Below are 20,000 nucleotides of genomic sequence, written 5' to 3'. Positions count from 1 at the left end.
ATTGCACACACACACACACACACACACACACACACACACACACACACACACACACACACACACACACAAGGAAATCATCTTAAGAATGACTCAAATGGAAGGAGAGAAGGAGTAAAGTGGGATTGTTGACACAAACGGAGGGAAGGAAAAAGGGAGTTAGGAAGGGAGGGAGAGAGGGAGGAAGGGAGGGAAGAGATGAGATACTGTAAGCCCCAGGAGAGGAGGAATGGAGGGAGGTATTGAAAGAGGGAGAGAAAGAGGGAGTGAGGCAGATAGGAGGGAGAGAGGGAGGAGGGAGTGTATGACCAGAGGGAGGGAAGAAGGGAGTGAGGGAAGAAGAAAAAGTGTTTGGCTCCAGGGGAGGGAGAAGGAGAGGGAGGGAGATGGAGGGAAGCCAGAAGGAGGATTGTAAGGGAGAAGTTATCAATGGGCTTGCTATCTTTATGAGAGAGAGAGAGAGAGAGAGAGAGAGAGAGAGAGAGAGAGAGAGAGAGAGAGAGAGAGAGAGAGTAGATGAGGAGAGAGAGGAGAGAGAGAGAGAGAGAGAGAAATTCCCGCATTTATTATTCTGTGCTGTTTGTTTTCTTAGCACACACACACACACACACACACACACACACACACACACAGACCAGCTGGCACTACACACATAATGACCACTAAACACGTGCAATCTGTTTCGTTTATAAACATTTTTTTGCCACCCTATCGTATTCCTTCTTCATTTTCACTTACTTACGTTTCGTTTCTTTTTTCTTCTCCTTTCTTTTCCCACTTAACTTAATTTGTATATGTATCTGTTTATTTTAATTTTTTTTTTCACTTACGACTGACTTGCCGCTGGTGTTTGGTTAGGTATGGTTAGGCAAAATGATGGTGGACTGTCTTATTGCAAGTCTTCGTCAGCCGCAGGTAGACAGGTAAGGATTGACGTAAAGGGAGTCGGAAGATGTACTACAGGAGAATAGAATAAGAGCAGGGACATTAAGAAATCAATGATATATACTTCTCAATAACCGGTAAGGTAACTAACTATTTTATTATCACACAAAATAGTGAAATATAGTAACTAATAATCTATCTACCTAATTTTCTTAAACTATCTCCCAAACGAACTAGGTACTCGTATATGAATCACTACTCGTAAAACATAGCTTATACTGTACCTAACTAATTAACTGATAAATCTACAAACTAGGCTACATTAACTCTATGGCACATTATATAATTATATAACTTTCCTTTATTCTTTACCTTACAAACTAACTATACAAATAATACCGTTAAGTTTGTAATTCACTGCTCATCACACAAACTAAATAAATAGTTAAACAACTTATGCCTTTCACTGCAACAAGCAACAATTCAAAGCACAAGAAGCAATTTACGAACTCTATTATAAGCACGTACAAGAAAGAAGGGGATAAAAAGAAGAGATTTTGCGATTTTATAGTCGGTCTAACGTGCGGTGGTGACTGGAGGACAAAAAAAAAATATCTCAGAGTGGTTAGTGACAAGAAAAATGAGCCAGACAAAAGTGAAAAAGACGAGCAAACATGTTATAGCCCCGTATCTATCAAACTTAACTAAACTGGTTCTCTTCTTTCTTTCTTTTTTTTTTTTTTTTTAGGGGCGGAGTGAAGGAGTGGGGATGGAGAGGAGATCAGCATTGTGAGTTTAAAATACTTCAGATTCAGTGAATGACAAAAGCTCCATTCACATCCTTCTTATCTCTGCCACGCTTTTTCTTACTTTGAATGTCTCGCTGCCTCAGTAAGGATGTTTCTGAGGTAACTCCATTGACGAGCAAAATCATCCCCTCTTTTTTTCTTCCCCCCCCTACGATTTTCAAGGAAGTTTCTTTTTTATCCTTTATTGATGTTTCCCAGTGAAAGAAAATCCCTCTGAAGTGAGATTCTCCATTCATGCGTGAGAAAATTTCCAAACCTGACGAAAATTCCCCTTCCACTTTTCTGGCAACTGTGGGAAGGCTCTTCCACTGGTGGTGATGGTGGTGGTAGTGATGGTGGTGGTAGTGATCAGTATATCAGTTTGAGAAAGTCGGGTTACAATATTTTTTTTTTTTGGGGGGGGGATGAAGAGGGATGAGAGACAGATGTTGGGGGGGGGATTAAGTGCATGAACAAATAGAAGGACAGGACTGGGTAGAAATTTTCGGGGATATACGAGTTGCTGTTGGCGGTAATGGTGGTGGTGGTGGCGGTGTGACGGGGCTTGTGGTAGGTGTTGGTGGTTGTGGGGGTGTCGGGTCCTAACTGGGTGACGACGCTCGTATAAGAGTTTGATGGCGGCGTGAAGTGTTCCTCCCAAGGTGGTTCCTCTGTCGCCTTACCTTGGCACCTCTCTCTCTCTCTCTCTCTCTCTCTCTCTCTCTCTCTCTCTAGAAAGACACCATATGATCCTGGTGTTACGGTACTTTAAGTCAGTCAGTCAGTCAGTCAGTCAGTCTGTTTATCTGTCTGTCTAAAGTATGTAGATATGTTCTGTTTGATTATATCTTTGTCTGTTTGCCTGGGTGCTGAGTTTCTCTCTCTCTCTCTCTCTCTCTCTCTCTCTCTCTCTCTCTCTCTCTCTGTACCGATTTTTAGGTCGCCTCAGTATTCTCGCCCCTTCGCCCCCGCGCGCCCTTCCTCACCTCGTCCCTCAGGGCTCCACATCCCTGACGATGGACAGACAATAAACGTACTGACGCGGGGGACGGGAGGCGGGACGGAAGGTGGGCTGGGACGGGGGAGGGGACGGGACAGGACGGGACTGGCTGGGATGGTGTAGCTAGGGTGTGTGACGGGGGATGTGTGGCGGAGAGGGCTTGAGTGGTGTGGCTTGGGTGTATGCTGTATGGAGGTGTCTGGTGGGGATGTGTGGTGGGGCGAGTTGGGGCGGGTATTGTAGTATCAAAGTATCGTACCTCCTGCAGCGACACCGACGTAAATACCAAGAGGCAAGCAAGGAGGTTAACGCCTTTCTCAATGTTTCACGTCTCCTTGCACCGCCTCAGTTTTCAGCAACCGCAGCCTCCTTCGCTAATTTTATTTCATTATTATTTTTGTTTCATATTTTTTTTATTTCCTCGTTTTCTTTCCTGTATTTCCTTATCATGCTTTCTTTCTTCATTATACTTTTATTCCGTCTGTCATTATTATTCTTCTTTCACTGGATTTTCATCTTTTATTGTTTCTTTTTCTTTCATTCACTTATTCGCTTTCCGTAACTTTATTGTATCTACAGATTTCAATAAAACCTTATATAATTGTATTTTACTTGACATTATTTTTTCTTCTCTTTTTTCTCTCATGGCTCTGCGCTTTGATTCGTCTTACTGTATTCGTTTCCAATCTTGTCTTTGCTGTTGGTTCGTATTTTGCTGACATTTAGAAGACATTTCGTAAAGTTACACCTTAATTATCTAGCCTTCTATCTCTTTTTCTCTCTCTTCTCTACCTGGCAGGAAATGAATACTGTTCAGTTTAATGTCATTCCGGTTTTCATCTGTCGTGTGAACACTTGAATTTACTGTATACATCAGCGAGATCTGAAAATTTGTCACGTATCACCCATCATTAAATTATTATCTCTTACGCCTTTACATTTATTGCATATCATAATTTTCTTGTACCTTTAAGTAAATTGATTGTATTCACTGCTTTTAATGTACTAACAACGATGTAAGGGACGTGTTATATACATTTAACCACCTGCACCTCTTAAAAGACAATCATGTAAGCACTTATTTCGTGTTCTCTACCCTGATCACGACTAACCAACTTCCTCTCTACATGGAACATTCCTGGCTCCGCCCACTACATCAGCGAGATCTGTAAATTTGTCATGTATCACCCATCATTAAATTATTTCTCTCACGCCTTTACATTATTGCTTATCATTGGGGCATAAAGAATGCATGGAGAGTCTGAGTCACTTCTTAGGACTATATTCTAAAACACTTCTGCGCCACAACTCAACTATTTTCAAGGGCACTAGTTGAAATGACACGTGGTTTAAGGATGTCTTTATGGTTGTAGTGACAAATTAACAAGATTCCTACATTATTAACAGGGAAACATTCTTGGGAATCCTGCTAATCATTTCTCTGGCCTTTGAAAATAGTCGTGGTGAGAAAGCAGCGAGTTTCTGAATACGGAGCTTAATTTCCCAGTCGGCCGCGAATATAGTAACTGCCTTGTATCTTACCTCTCTCGACCCTGCGGTAAAACATATTTTCTTATCTCCGATCCATGTTCTTTTCATCTGACTCTTCAATCTCACAGTCCATCGCGGGGTTGATGGCTTTATGAATGAGTTAAGTGCCTTCTCTCACCTCTCTCTCGACTCTGCAGTACATCTTCTCTTAACTCCGGTTCGTTTCGTCTTATTAATGCAAGAGTCAATCAGTGTCTTCACTACTCCGCACGCTGGTAGCTCTTAAATATTTTACCTTCCTCTTTTTTTATTCCTTTTTTTCGTACAACTTAAAGATTCCATCAAGAGGCGATTTTAAGACTCTTCAGGAACCAGAGAAGTATCAAAACACCTGAGAAATTAAGCAAGTTATTGTCGTAGCCCTGCGCCAATTCTGGCGCCGCCCCTGGCATCGCCCCTCATGGCGATACTCTCCCCTCCCTAGTTCCTAACATTCCGCAGGGCAACACCCGCCTTGTTCGTGAGTACGACGAAGGTACAGGTGCAGTAATGGGTGTAAGCGATGTAGTAGAGGACTACAGGAAGGAGTAGGACGGACTAAAGGCTTGTTAATGAACTGGAAAGCTGTGCAATTTTGCCTGTTAATCCATACAAAATACTACTATTGACTATTATCTGGAACACCGCAGGCGCAGTCTTTAGACCGAACGAGACACAGGTATATTCTCACATTCCATAAGGAGAACAAAAGGTAGTCTTTACTCTCTCTCCTCTTCCGCCAAGGGGTACTTGGTGATACCCATTCTCAAGTCTTGGGAGGTAAATATCCTACTCTCCTAAGCTGTTGCATGATAGTCTGCATGTTAGGAGGCAAAGGATCTCTGCATTTAACTTACGAAAATCCAGGCATAATCTTATATCTCCATCTTTTATTTAGCTACTGGGACAAGAAGGGAATTATAGGTTGAACATGTGGTGACTGAATATTTTATGTTACGTGTTTGTGTTATAGGTGTATCCATGTGTTTGGTGGAAAGTTAAACATTACTGAGTGACCTTAAATGACTGAGTGAAAGACTTAATAGTTTATCAGTTCAGATTTAATTGAGTATACCTTGAAACTGTGTCATGATGTGGAGTTATTTTTTATTATTACCTGCGTGTGTAGCTGGAATGATTATTTACTAGTTAATAAATACTTATGATTTTTCTGTGCTACGTTTATGGCATACCCCACTTTCAACCCATGGCCTGACCACTTGGTGATCTGAATTTATTATGAAAGTGTGGTAGCAGTATTTGGTGAGTGAAAGGAATTTACAGTTCTAACGTAACTCATACAAGTGGTAAGTTGGGTTACAACATAATTATTGTTTTAACTCATCCAATTTAGTTATAAGGAATCTCCATTTAGTATCCTCGTTTTGCTCCAGATACAAACACGAAGCTTTCTGTCAGTCTTTCGCATATGTTAGTAAGAGAATAGATAGAAAGCAAATAAATAGCATATAGAGACTGACCCCTCTCTTTCTCTCTTTAATTAGGTGTCTTCAACATTTTCACCTCTAAAACATGACCACACACTGTATACTCCTCTCTATTACTACTACTACTACTACTACTACTACTACTACTACGACTACGACTACACCTCCACCTCTCCCTCCTTTGTCTCCTCCTCCAGTTCTACACTACCCCAACAACACTCCCTGCATCCCTCCCTTCCTTCTCTCTCTCTCTCTTCTCTCCCTCCTTCCTCCCTCTCTCCCTCCCTTCCTCCCTCCCCTCCTTTCCCCGCACGCGTTTCACAAGCAATATTCAGCGCCCGAGGGAGATATTGGGAGCCACCTGCTACCTCTTCCCCTTTGTTTTGTGAATTCCCTGTCTGCCGAGTGATCACCGCGGCACGTGCTCCAACCTCTAGTGTCTCCCCGACCTCTGTCTCTACCCACGCCAAGGAGTAACAACCAAGTCATGCACTCCTTGCTTCCCTTCCTTTCTCCTTCTTCTCTCCTGTCGGGTGCTGATACAATAACAACAACAATAGTAACAATAACAAGAGTAACACAAATATACCAAATGAATCGCAAGACCATTGACGATAGCAAAGTAAAACGAGGAGTCAAGACACAGAACAGTGGGGACCGTTGCAAAGGCTGATCCCAAGAACTGGACTGGACAGGACTGGTGGATGATTCACGTTGTAGTGTTTGTACGATTGTGTTTGTAGTTTGTTTCGAGTAAGTGAGTGAGTGAGTGAGTGAATGACTGGATGATTGACTAATTGACTTTCTACTGCCAATAAATTACTACTACTACTACTACTACTACTACTACTACTACTACTACTACTACTACTACTATGTCCGCCTTCCCTGCGCTCCCAACACTCCCACCCCATAGCCACCAAAACATCCCTTCTACAACTCCTCAACTTCCCAAACGTCGCCTGACAATACACAGTTGCCTCTAGTTAAGTTACGTTCTCCTATATCACTTTCTTTTATTCTGTTTTTATGTTCCTCTTTTTTTTATCCTTTCTTTAGCCCTGCCCTTTTCTTCCTTCCTCCCCTTCTCCCTCCCTCCCTCTCTCTCTCTCTCTCTCTCTCTCTCTCTCTCTCTGGACACGATTGTCAAAACTTTGCTCAGCTGTCACTAATTCTTCTTCTCCCCCTCCCTACTCGCCCCTTTCCTCCTCCTATGCACTGCTTCCCTCTGCTCTCCTCTCCTCTCCTCTCCCACGCACCTGTTTCCTTCTCTCCTCTATTTCCTTCCTTCTGTTCTCTCCACTTGTCTACTTTTCTCTTTCTCTTATTTTTCTGTCTTTTTTTTTTTTACATCAAATTCTTCTTCTTCGTGACTTTTCCGCTTCTCACTCTCTCTCTCTCTCTCTCTCTCTCTCTCTCTCTCTCTCTCTCTCTCTCTCTCTCTCTCTCTCTCTCTCTCTCTCTTGCTTTCCCCCTCCCTCCCTTAATTAACACTCCTCACGCCACACACACACACACACACACACACACACACACACACACACACACACACACACACACACACACACACACACACACACACACACACACACACACACACACACACACACACACACACACACACACACACACACACACACACACACACACACACACACACACACACACGACCTTTTCACACTTTTCTTCCGACGCACTCACGCCTCGATTAGCGCCAAATATTTTTTGTTTCTTTTCTGTTTTCTTTCTTTTTCTTTCTTGTTTTCTTGAGGGAGTAAGCAAGTAAGCAGTAAATGTGTTTCCTTGCTATCAGTGTCTTACATATTACTCTTTAATCTCTCTCTCTCTCTCTCTCTCTCTCTCTCTCTCTCTCTCTCTCTCTCTCTCTCTCTCTCTCTCTCTCTCTCTCTCTCTCTCAATCACACACCCTCTTCATTTATCTTAATTCTCCCCTGAAATTACCTGACAACCTTCCCTCTCTCTCTCTCTCTCTCTCTCTCTCTCTCTCTCTCTCTCTCTCTCTCTCTCTCTCTCTCTCTCTCTCTCTCTCTCTCTCTCTCTCTCTCTCTCCTTTCATCTCCTTCCTTCCCTCACATCTCCTTCCATCCACCTCATACTCCCTTACTCTACTTCTCTTTCCTGTTTCCCCCCCTCCTCCTCCTCCTCTTCCTCCTCCTCCTCCTCCTCCTCCTCCTCTAGCTGTCCCTCGGGAGGTGCGGTGCTCCGGTATGCAGATGGAGAGCTTGATACCAACGCCCACCTGACCCCCTCCCCCCACCTCTCTCTCTCTCTCTCTCTCTCTCTCTCTCTCTCTCTCTCTCTCTCTCTCTCTCTCTCTTGTCGGTTTATTCGCTCTTTTCTTCCTTCCTTCCTTCCTTCAGTCATTCTTTTACGTCTTTTTCCGTTGTTGTTTTTGTTGTTGTTGTTGTTGTTGTTGTTGTTGTTGTTGTTGTTGTTGTTGTTGTTGTTCCCTTTCCTCTTCTTTCTATTCTTCATCTTCTTCGCCTCCTTCGCATTCAGTCTTTAATATCTTCCCTACTTTTCCTTCTTTTTCGCCCGTTAAAATCTTTCTTTTTTTTTTCGTCCTTATTGTTTTTCATTTTCTCTTTTTACCTCTTCCTCCTCCGTTTTCTTCGTCCTCCTTCTTCGCCGCCTTCTTTTCTCTTTCTGCTTCCTCTTCCTCCTCCTTCTTATCCGTCTCCTTTTCTTCCTTCTTCGCCTTCTTTTTTCTACTTCCTCCTCCTCTTCTTACTCCTCTTTCTCTTCCTCTTCTTCTTGTTCCTCCTCCTTCTCCTCCTCCTCCTCCTCCTCCTCCTCCTCCTCCAATCGGGGCACGTTTCCTCCAACACTTTTCTTCTTCAACTCAACCTCTCACCATTTATTTCACTGATCTCTCTCTCTCTCTCTCTCTCTCTCTCTCTCTCTCTCTCTCTCTCTCTCTCAGCCACCCAGCGGAAGGAGGCATCGTACTACGCAGCCGTCCTCGTGTTTGGCAGGTTGCTCACTGGTACAGGAATCAAGCTTTGGAAGAACTAGGCATGGTATTCTAGTAGGTTCTGAAACACCTCTGTGCCGCACCTCCACTACTTTTAAAAGGCTCTTATTAAAGTTACAAGGGCCCTTTAGAGTATTTTTACGGTTCTAGTGACAGATTGACAAGATTTCTACATTATTAAGGGGGGAAAAGCTCTTGGCAACCTGGCTTATCATCTCTGTGGTCTTTGTAAATAGTCGTGGCGAGAGAAGTGTTTCTAAATACGGATCTCTTAATCTCAAATGTCTCTGCGTCTTGTCTCGACTTGATATCGCGGCTCCAGTGGAAGTTGTTGACACACTAGTACAGAAGTCAAGCCTTGGAAGAAGTAGGGATCATATTCTAAGTCTCCAACGTCTCTGTGTGTTATCTTGACTTTTTATCATACTCGTAGCTCCTGTGGAAGTTATTGACTCACTGGTAGGGTAATAAAGCTTTGGGAAAAACAGGGATAGTATTCTAAATCTTAAATGTATCTGTGTGTTATCTTGACTCGTTCTCACGGCTCCAATTGAAGTTATTAAGGTTTTTAAAGATATTTCCTTAGTTGCAGTGGTAGTTTAACAGTTAATCTTCAGGACCAGTGGGAAAAAGACCCGTGGGAACCCGATTCATCATCTTTGTGATCTTTGAAGTTCTTATGAGATCCCAAAAGGAAGAGGTGGATAAAATATTACATTAGAAAAGTGAAACAGCAGCAGACATTTAGGTCCTTGCATCGCATTTCGGGAACTCATGCTAACTACTGATTCCAATAAGTGCTGGTCCCCATGAAGCTGTTTGTGCTTTTCTACACCATCTAATATAAAATAAGAGACACAGGACAGCAAAGACAAAGGAGTAGGAGATGGGTGAAGAAAACGAGGAAGAGGAAGAAGATGAAACAAAAAAGAAACGTTCGTAAAGTTACTATGAAGACAATATAATGTACATTTCCTGAACCCTTAGTCAATGTTCGCATCTCAAGACGGCAGAGAAAAAGGAAAGGGATGACGTGGAGAGATAGAGAGAGAAGGAAAGACATAAGAGGGAGGAAAAGGGGTGAAATAAAGGGAGAGAGAGAGAGAGAGAGAGAGAGAGAGAGAGAGAGAGAGAGAGAGAGAGAGAGAGAGAGAGAGAGAGAGAGAGAGAGAGAGAGAGAGAGAGAGAAGGAAAGCCATGAAAGGAAGGGAGATGGATGAACTGAAAGAAGGGAGAGGGAGAGGGAAGGAAGAGGGAGAGACATGAGGCAAGGATATGAGGTGAGTGTAGGCATGAAAGGAGAGGTGTAGAGCTGTTCAGGAAGGGCAGGGAGGGGGAGGGGATGGGAATCACACCTCCCTACTATTTGTTGTGTCCCTCGTGGCGGCTCAGAGGAAGGAGGAGGAGAGGGGGAAGTAAGGCGTTTGGGAAGGGAAGATGAAGGAGTGACGTGTCTGAGAGGGGAGGAGGAGGGAGAAGTGACGTCTGTATTTGAAGGGAAAAGGGAGAGAGGGTGACGTGTTTGGAATGGAACAAGAAAGAATGACGTGTTTAGGAAGGGAAGACGAAGGGGTAACGTGTGTGTTTGAAGGGAAAAAAAGAAGGGAAAAAAATGACGTATTTAAGAGGGAAAGAGGAAGGAGAAGTGATGTGTACCGGAAGAGAGGAGGAAAGGGAAGTGACGTATTTGGGAGAGGAAGAGGAATGAGTGACGTGTCTGGGATGGGAAGAGAGAGAAGTGACTTGTGTGTCTAAACGGAAAAGGGAGAGGAAGTGACGTGTTTGGGAAGGCAAGGGAGAGGAAGAGTGATGTGTTTGGGGAGAGAGGAAATAAGGAGGAGTCAAGTATTTGGGAAGGGAAGACGAAGAGACGAGTGACTGATAATGACGTAATAAACATATTTTCCTTGATTCTTTATCTTCTTTTATTCTTTTATTTATCTTCATTCTATCTTATTTTTGTCTTGCTAATTTAGATTTTTGTATTGCACTTTTGATTATATTATATCTGTTTTGTGTGTGTGTGTGTGTGTGTGTACTGGCTTACCTTCGTGTCGGAGAGACAAAAGCAGCTGTCGGGACACGTGACCACGGCCTCAGACCCCGCCAGGAACACTACCACCACCACCATCACCACCGCCGCCGCCACCGCCGCCGCCGCCGTGCCCATTCTGGGAGGACAAGACAGGAGAGAGTGAATGCTTGAAGTGACGAGCAAGTTCAAGTTAATGTGGCAAAGAATCTTTCTCTATAACTTTTTTTTTGTATCCTTGGCCAAATTTCTTAACACGTAAAAAAGTAAATATAGCAAAAGCTGAACCACCGAAAGGAAACTGTGGACTGCTAAGTGACGCTTGTTATCCGTAGAGTCAGTAGGAAAACAACACAAAGGAGAAAAAGATTCGGAATGACAACAATCTTGATACATACGTAGAGAGCTCCTGGAGGGAAGTGAAGGAGGAACTGACGATAACTGGCAAAGCTGGTGGTAACAATTAGGGGAAGACTGCCACGAAGATTAGGGGAAGGAATACTGAGGGCGACATGCGTGGTGGTGGAGTGAAGAAGGACAGATATTTGTTGGGCAGAATAACGAGACAGAAGTGAGCAGTGAAGCAAAGAACTAAGATTATAAGTCGTGAAGCAAGAAACGTAGAAAAAAAAGGAACAAGAACAGAACAGAACAGTTGAAAAAAAGCAGTGGAGATTATGAAATGTGCTTATGAGAATTACAAAATAGAATAAAAAAAATCGGACTAAACTCCAAAAGCTGCATTGCGACACCCTAAGGACACAAAGCCAAAGGATGTGCTTCCCTTAAAGATGATCACGGACAAAGAAATCCGCGCACAGACTGAAGACGATACAAATTTGAACAAGAAAGAAGGGATGACTATATAATGGAGATAAATATGTATTAACCCCTTCACTACAACGGTCTTCCCTTATTAACGCTGAAAGCACTGTTAAAAACGTTTACCTGGATACAGAAAAAAAGAAGAGAGAGAGAGTAGAGGAATTAATTTTGTCTTCTCTATTTCTATGTATTCTTCTCTATTTAAGAGACTGCAGCATACATAAAAATGAGTGCCTAGAAAGTCGTAGAAGGATATATGAAAAATATCTGTCTAGCATTGAACGGATGAGATATTTGTCTTGTATGTATGCTGTGGTGATAAACGTACTGACAGAAGGATGATGTTTACGACAATATTGTGTTCCGTGGAGAGGCAAGAGTGGGCAGTGAGAAGATGAAAGGCACATTGGAAGAAACAGAAGTCAAAATGTGCAGAGCAAAGATGGGTTGAGAGTTGTAGCGTTGGTAACAGAAGCATGGCACTTTACTCTTCATTTCTTCCTCTTTACTGGTAACCTCTAGAACTATCTCCCCGAATCTGCATTTGAGAAACTTCAAACGACTGTATCTTAACAATTTCTCATATAATAATACTTTTAGACCTTATAGACTCTGTGATAGGGGCAGATAATTATCCACTCCATCTAAAAATTACGGGGTTGTAGCTGATGTTTATGAAGACAGAGAAAGTGAATGGATATGCTGCCCTTTCTGCACTGAGCTCCTCGTTCCTCCCTTCGTATGACTTGACCTCGATAAAGAGTGGAGTCTGAAGGCACCACCATTTCTGAGATGTTTCTTTCTTGGGAATTCATTATTCTTTCATTCTTTCTCAACTTATTTCTTTATTTTCTTTTGAGGGGGACAGATAATTTGCTGGCCTTTTTTTTTTTTTTGGAATTGTTCGTGCTCTTGGTCTGTCTTCCTTGTGAGTAAATTAATAAATAAATAAATAGATAAATAAATAAATAAACAAATAAAAGTCCAACTATACGTCTTTCGTCACTCATAGAATCAGTTACGTGCATAAGAGGATGGATAGCCGCGAGATACAAGCACAACGGGAGGAATACAAGCACAGCGGGAGGGGTACAAGCACAGCGGGAGGGGTACAAGCACAGCGGGAGGGGTACAAGCATAGCGGGAGAATACAAGCACAGCGAGAGGGATACAAGCACAGCGGGAGGGGTACAAGCACAGCGGGAGGGGTACAAGCACAGCGGGAGGGGTACAAGCACAGCGGGAGGGGTACAAGCACAGCGGGAGGGGTACAAGCACAGCGGGAGGGGTACAAGCACAGCGGGAGGGATACAAGCACAGCGGGAAGGATACAAGCACAGCGGGACAGGCAAAGGATGGTGATGGGAATTGTGTTACAAAAGATTACCAATACGAATGAACGGAAGCGTTGAATAAAAAAAAATTAATTGAAAGATTAGCAAGGCCGCTTTTCCTGAGCTGGGTGGCGGGTGCGCTCCACTATGGCGGATGCTGGGTGTTGAGTGGCGGGTGGTGGGTGGTGGGTGGTGGGTGCTGGGTGATGGGTGGTGGGTGGTTGGTGCTGAGTGGCGGGTAGTGGGTGGTGGGTGGTGGGTGCTGAGTGGTGGGTGGTGGGTGATGCGTGCTGGGTGGTGGGTAGTGGGTGGTTGGTGTTGAGTGGCGGGTAGTGGGTGGTGGGTGGTGGGTGGTGGGTGCTGAGTGGTGGGTGGTGGGTGGTGGGTCAAAATTCCCATCAGTGCAATGGTGACGCTTTCTGGTTAAGGCTCCAATATTGCAAGTAATATCGATTGTAAAGGAATCCATAGTTCGTTAATGAGTCAGTTTATTACTGATCACACTGTACACTGTAATGTTTAATAGATTTTTTTTTTTTTTTGTCCAATATAAAATCAACATCAAGAATTAAAACCAAGGTAAAAGACACATCTAAAACTTAACCCATAAGAATGAATATCATATTAAGACTACATCATACAAACACTGGCATGATAAAAAGAATAAATAGTATGTACTCAGAACTAGCCAAAATTATCAAATAAAAAAAAAAACAGGTAAACCACGGGAGATACCTTGTGTACATCAAGTGATCTCTCGTAGCCTCCTCATCTTATCACGTCCTTAAAACGCCACGACTTTCACGCTTAACTTCAAGACCACAGCCGTCCGTACCCAACATTTCCCCTCAAACCTTCCACCAGTAACCTCTGCGGCTCTGGCTCTTAAACGCTTCGTCGTCTCTTCTCGACTATTATTAGCAAGCTCTAAGGAATTACGGCTGTTTTCTACGTATATTTTTTTTTTTTTTTAATGAATGTAGTGATAATTTATCAAGAATTCTACATTATCACCGAGGAAAAGATCAATGAAAATGCGGCATTTTACCATTATGTCCTTTGTAAGATAGTCCTTATGAAAAAGCAACAGCATTTCCAAATACTGGATTATGACGGGCCGCGGCGCCAGTGTTGGATGCCCGGTGCCAGGAATGGGTATCACCTCAGCAAGGGTTGAAACAGGTGAGTCATGCTGGCCGAGTGTGGGAGGGTGGTGGGACTAGTGACGTCACGGGGCCCGGCGGAGCGATAGATAAACAAACAAGTGAGCATCTGGAGGCGCAGGTGTTTCCTCGAGGAGTTAGGTGAAGGGTCGCAAGGTGAGAGAAATGTGTTGCAAGCAGCTTCTTTCTTTCTTTATTCCCTTTTTATTTATCTATCTATTTATTTATTTATTTTTTGTCAATATATGGAGGACGGAAAGATTTCTTTTTTTTCAATATTTCTCTAAGTGAAGTTTAGTTATTGAGAGAGAGAGAGAGAGAGAGAGAGAGAGAGAGAGAGAGAGAGAGAGAGAGAGAGAGAGAGAGAGAGAGAGAGAGAGAGAGAGAGAGAGAAAGTAAATGCATAAAAATACCCCCTTAATCTGACAAGAGCATGTAACTCACACACACACACACACACACACACACACACACACACACACACACACACACACACACACACACACACACATACACACACAAAGATAAATGTTGGACGGAAACGTGAAAATGTTTATCACACAAGACTTGCACGACGCATTTACAGCTTTTTATTCTCCCTTGTGTGTGTGTGTGTGTGTGTGTGTGTGTGTGTGTGTGTGTGTGTGTGTGTGTGTGTGTGTGTGTGTGTGTGTGTGTGTGTGTGTGTGTGTGTGTGTGTGTGAGTGTGTGTGTTTCTCCGCTTCCCCCTCCTTTCTCTATGTTGGCTTCATCGTTCCTCCCCCCAAACCCTCACATACACACAATTATTTACACTCAACACCCAACTCTTTCATTTTCCTTTCTTTTCATATCAACACACACATGCACACATGCGCACGAACAAACAAACAAAAATATTAAGGGATACAAAGTAAAGCGAAACAAGAAACACACACACATACACACATACACACACACACACACACACACACACACACACACACACACACACACACACACACACACACACACACACACACACACACACACACACACACACACACACACACACACACACACACACACACAAGGAATAACTGCACCACTACACACACAGTTTCAGTCAATACATGAAAGACACGCGTACAAAATGTTTTCACAGCTTGATACAAACCAACGCAATTCCACCTTCTCAAAAAAAAAAAAAAAATGAGGGACGGTGGAAAGGTGCAAGATATGAGAGAATAACAGAAACCTACCACTGATTCTCCAAAACACGAAGTGAAGAACGTTAACCTAAGCATCGTGTTCTCAAGTATCACAGCGCTTAACAATCTCGACTGTTTTTCAGTATGCTCAAGTGGAAGTTAGTAGGGACATTCAAGGGTGTTTTCATGATGAGCACTTTCCCCTCAGCTTTCATTCAAGGTTACGAAAACGCAGGTAAAAGAGGGACACACTTCTCTCTCAGTATCTCTCAAGGTCTCCAGCTCAGGGTCAGGTTGGCTAAAATAGAAGGGAGGTGTGAAGTCTGCTCTGGTTCTTCTTAAGGGCACAACGGCATCTTGTTAAGTGCGTGGCTGAGAGAGGCACGTCGTATACTAGTAAACATCTGTGGCTGCTTTCCTTTCCCTCCTTCATCATTATGGACATGACTGCTCACACCTCTTACTCCTCCTCTTCCTCGTCCTCCTCCTCCCACTGCTTGGCCAGAGACCCTCTTACATAAAAATAAAATAAGCTTTAGATGAAGTTTCCCCTCCAGCACCAAGTGTCTTAAGTTAGTGTTATGCATGTTCCTTTGAATGACAATCAGACATATGTATACAATTTGGACACAGTGATAAACAAAGGCGTGGTGTTGCTCTCTTTCTCCTTCTTCCTTTCCATCTCTCTCTCTCTCTCTCTCTCTCTCTCTCTCTCTCTCTCTCTCTCTCTCTCTCTCTCTCTCTCTCTCTCTCTCTCTCTCTGTGTGTGTGTGTGTGTGTGTGTGTGTGTGTGTGTGTGTGTGTGTGTATGTGGCTTGTTTCGGCAGGGTAAGGTATCATCTCTTCGTTTTTTTTTTTTTTTTACCATCCGCTACACACACACATACACACACACACACACACACACACACACACACACACACACACACACACACACACACACACACACACACACACACACACACACACACACACACACACACACACACACACACACACACACACACACACACACACACACACACTCGTTTACAAACAAAGACAAACACTAGTTTGCTACGAACACCAACAGAGAGAGAGAGAGAGAGAGAGAGAGAGAGGGGGGGGAGGAGGAGAGGGAGAGAGGGAGAGTGAGAGATGGAGAGAGAGAGAGAGAGAGAGAGAGAGAGAGAGAGAGAGAGAGAGAGAGAGAGAGAGAGAGAGAGAGAGAGAGAGAGAGAGAGAGAGAGAGAGAGAGAGAGAGAGATTGTATGACGATTTAAAAACACTGGGATTGTGAGCTATGAAGACCATAAGGGTAAGTCAAATACACTGATAGCAGACAATAGATGGCGCTGGTAGGGAGGAGGTATTGCCTTAGAGGGGGAGAGGAACCTAGCTATATATATATATATATATATATATATATATATATATATATATATATATATATATATATATATATATATATATATATATATATATATATATATATATATTTTTTTATATTTTTTATTTTTTTTTTTTTTATGTAAGAGGGGCACTGGCCAAGGGCAACAAAAGTGTTCGAAAATAAAAAGCGGGTCCCAACGAGAAGTCAAAAGGATTATCGAAAAATGGAGGACAAGTTTCTTAAAACCTCTCTCTTGAAAGAGTTCAAGTCATAGGAAGGAGGAAATACAGAAGCAGGCATGGAGTTCCAGAATTTACCAGAAAAAGGAATGAATGACTGAGAATACTGGTTAATTCTTGCATTAGGTGGTGGACAGAATAAGGGCGAGAGAAAGTAGAAAGTCTTGTGCAACAAGGCCGCTGAAATACGGGAGGCATGCAGTTAGTAAGATCAGAAGAGCAAGTAGCACTAGAAGATAACAAGAGATACAACATTGCAGCGATGAGAAAGAGGCTGAAGATAATCAGTTAGAGGAGAAAAAATGGTTGATAGGATTAAATGCTTTTGATTCTACCCTGTCTAAAAGAACGGTGTGAGTGGAGACTCCTCATACATGTGAAGCACACTCCAAACGTGTACAGAGTTAGCAGCTGGGGGTGTGAGTAAAACTGGGGGAGACGACTCAGAACGCCTAACTTCATAAAAACTGTTTTAGCTAGAGATGAGATATGAGGTTTCCAGTTAAGATAATTAGTGAAGGACAGACCGAGGATGTTCAGTGTAGAAGAGGGGGCAGTTGAGTGTCACTAAAAAAGAAGGAATAGTTATCCGGAAGCTAGTGTTGAGGTGATAGATGAAGGGAGGGATTTTTGTGGGGGACAGACTGTTAAAAGTTGTCGAGACAGGACGCCTGAGACATTTAAGAATACAGTTCCAGGTGTGCTAGTGAGAGAGGCAGAGAGAGGGAGGCTCGGATGGCTATACATTATCGTCGCTGCCATTTCCCAAAGCCAGATCACATTCACACGTGTCAGGATGTCGCCCTTGCTGATAACAGAGAATACGTCTGAAGAAATGTAAAGGTCACGGCATAAAATAGTCAGGGAAGCTAAACGAGAGGCGTGGCTGCCCTGATGAGAGTGGCTTATCAAACAGCAGCGCCTCCAAGAGCTGGCTGTGCATGGTGGGGTAGTGAAGGCTGGGTGAAGAGTTGTTTGTACGATACTGTAGAGAAAGACAGTCGGAGAAAGGATGGTAGGTAAATGGGTTGATAGATTGACAGACAGATAAATAGAAAGATAGATAGATAGACATATAGATAAAGGCATATATAGATAGATAAACAGATAGATAGTCTGATAAACTGATCGATTAACAGATAGATAGATAGCTAGACAAACAGACAGATAGATATATAAATAGATAGATAGCTTATCCTTCCTTCCTTTCTCTCTCTCTCTCTCTCTCTCTCTCTCTCTCTCTCTCTCTCTCTCTCTCTCTCTCTCTCTCTCTCTCTCTCTCTCTCTCTCTCTCTCTCTCTCTCTCTCTCTCTCTCTCTCTCTCTCTCTCTCTGATCTCTAAAGCTAAGCCGAATAGAGCCAGGCAGTTATTGTGATAATAAAAACACTCTTGGGAGTCAGAGAGAGAGAGAGAGAGAGAGAGAGAGAGAGAGAGAGAGAGAGAGAGAGAGAGAGAGAGAGAGAGAGAGAGAAGTAAGCTATTGTGGGCTGGCTGGCTTCTGGCAAACGATGCATTCTGAGAGTCAAATTAAGACAAACTAACCAGCACGGATCAATACAGACAGACAGACAGACACACACACACACACACACACACACACACACACACACACACACACACACACACACACACACACACACACACACACACACACACACACACAGACACACGGACAGAGACAAGACAGACAACCACACCTGACAGGTAGACACATTCAATTACAACCACAACCCAACCAGTCAGTAAGTCCATTAGTCCTTGCAGACATACATACATACCTCTCCGTCTCCCTCTCCCTCTCCCTCTCTCTCTCTCTCTCTCTCTCTCTCTCTCTCTCTCTCTCTCTCTCTCTCTCTCTCTCGTCACCTCCAGCCCCTTCTCCATGAATTCAGATGCTAATGGTCCGGGTTTAGTCAATTTTTCGGCCCTCCAGAAGCGGCTAGGAATGGTTAATAGGCGACCTGGTGGAGAGCAGAGTTGCACACTCGAGTTGCAGGATTACCTTCCCTGAGTTTATGGAACAGTGCAGTTGAGTGGGGAGGCAAAAAAAAACAACACAAAACCCTTGTATATTAAAAACGAAAGGCTCGGGAGGGAATGAGACAGGCAGAGAGGAAGGTAAGGGAAGGGGAAAGGTGCCTTATTCAATAGGAAAAGTGGGGAAGGTAAGGAATTGAGAGAGGAAGCTGTGTATTAGAGAAGTGTGGCAAGGAAAGGTGGGGAGAAAGGTGAGGTTTTGGAAAGGCATGAAAGAGGTTTGGGTGAGTGAGTGAGTGAGTGAGACGATTGGGAGTGTTTTGGTGTGAGGGAACGAGGGAGAGATGATGAAGGAAGGGTGTGTGTGTGTGTGTGTGTGTGTGTGTGTGTGTGTGTGTGTGTGTGTGTGTAAAGAGAGAGAGAGAGAGAGAGAGAGAGAGAGAGAGAGAGAGAGAGAGAGAGAGAGAGAGAGAGAGAGAGAGAGAGAGAGAGAGAGAGAGAGAGAGAGAGTCCATCGCTCCCTAGACACACATATACGGATGATTACACACACACACACACACACACACACACACACACACACACACACACACACACACACACACACGGAGGTACAAGTGCATTATTTTAAGTATAGCTGAAAGAAGAAAAATAAAACAAAAAACTTCTAATTTCTTTCCGTATTTTTGTATTTTTCTCTCTTTTATTTATCTTTAATTTCTTGCTGCTTCCTCTTTTCTTTTAAATGTTGTCTCCTTCTTCTGTCCTTCATTTTCTTCCTCTTCTATGTTTTCCAATTTTTTCTTTATTTCTTCTCCTTTTCCTTCCCTTTTTCCTATTCATATTTATCCTCTTCCTCCTCTTCTTCCTACTACTACTACTACTACTACTACTACTACTACTACTACTACTACTTCCTCATCGCTTCCATATTAGTTTTTTTCCTTCCTGTGTTTAAGTCACTTTTCATTCTTCCTTCCTCTCCTCTTCCCTGTTTATCTCCCTCCCAGTCGATCATTCTTTCCTTCCCTCCTTTCATCTCTCTTCCATCTCCGCCTCTCCTGCCTTCCCTACATTTTAACAGCGACAATCACATTTAAACTTTTTCTGCGTGTTGCGAATCTTTATTTTCCTCTGCATTAGTTCAAACCTCTGTCATTTTCTCATGTGTTATTTTCATTTCCTCTGGTGCTGCCTCTGGTTTGTCTTTCCTTCGTCTTTCTCATCTCTTCTTCCACCTTTTCT

General features: G+C 43.2%; 1 protein-coding gene across 2 annotated transcripts in view; it reads right to left on the bottom strand.

Moving 5' to 3' along the window:
• Positions 1-20,000, bottom strand: part of LOC135100565 (leucine-rich repeat-containing protein 15-like) — an 87,015-nt gene that overhangs the window by 9,982 nt on the left and 57,033 nt on the right. The window contains exon 2 of one of the 2 annotated variants that reach the window (XM_064003574.1): positions 10,691-10,814. In XM_064003574.1, the coding sequence (XP_063859644.1) occupies positions 10,691-10,813 (123 nt within the window). In that variant the 5' untranslated portion in view covers position 10,814. Of the gene's footprint in view, positions 1-10,690; positions 12,227-20,000 lie in introns of those variants that run through there. The other variant, XM_064003576.1, reaches the window with a different exon arrangement.

This window comes from Scylla paramamosain, chromosome 5 (genome assembly GCF_035594125.1).
Source record: "Scylla paramamosain isolate STU-SP2022 chromosome 5, ASM3559412v1, whole genome shotgun sequence".
NCBI lineage: Eukaryota > Metazoa > Arthropoda > Malacostraca > Decapoda > Portunidae > Scylla > Scylla paramamosain.
The sequence above is the reverse complement of the archived record's forward strand: the minus strand, read 5'-3'. Positions and strand labels throughout refer to the sequence as shown.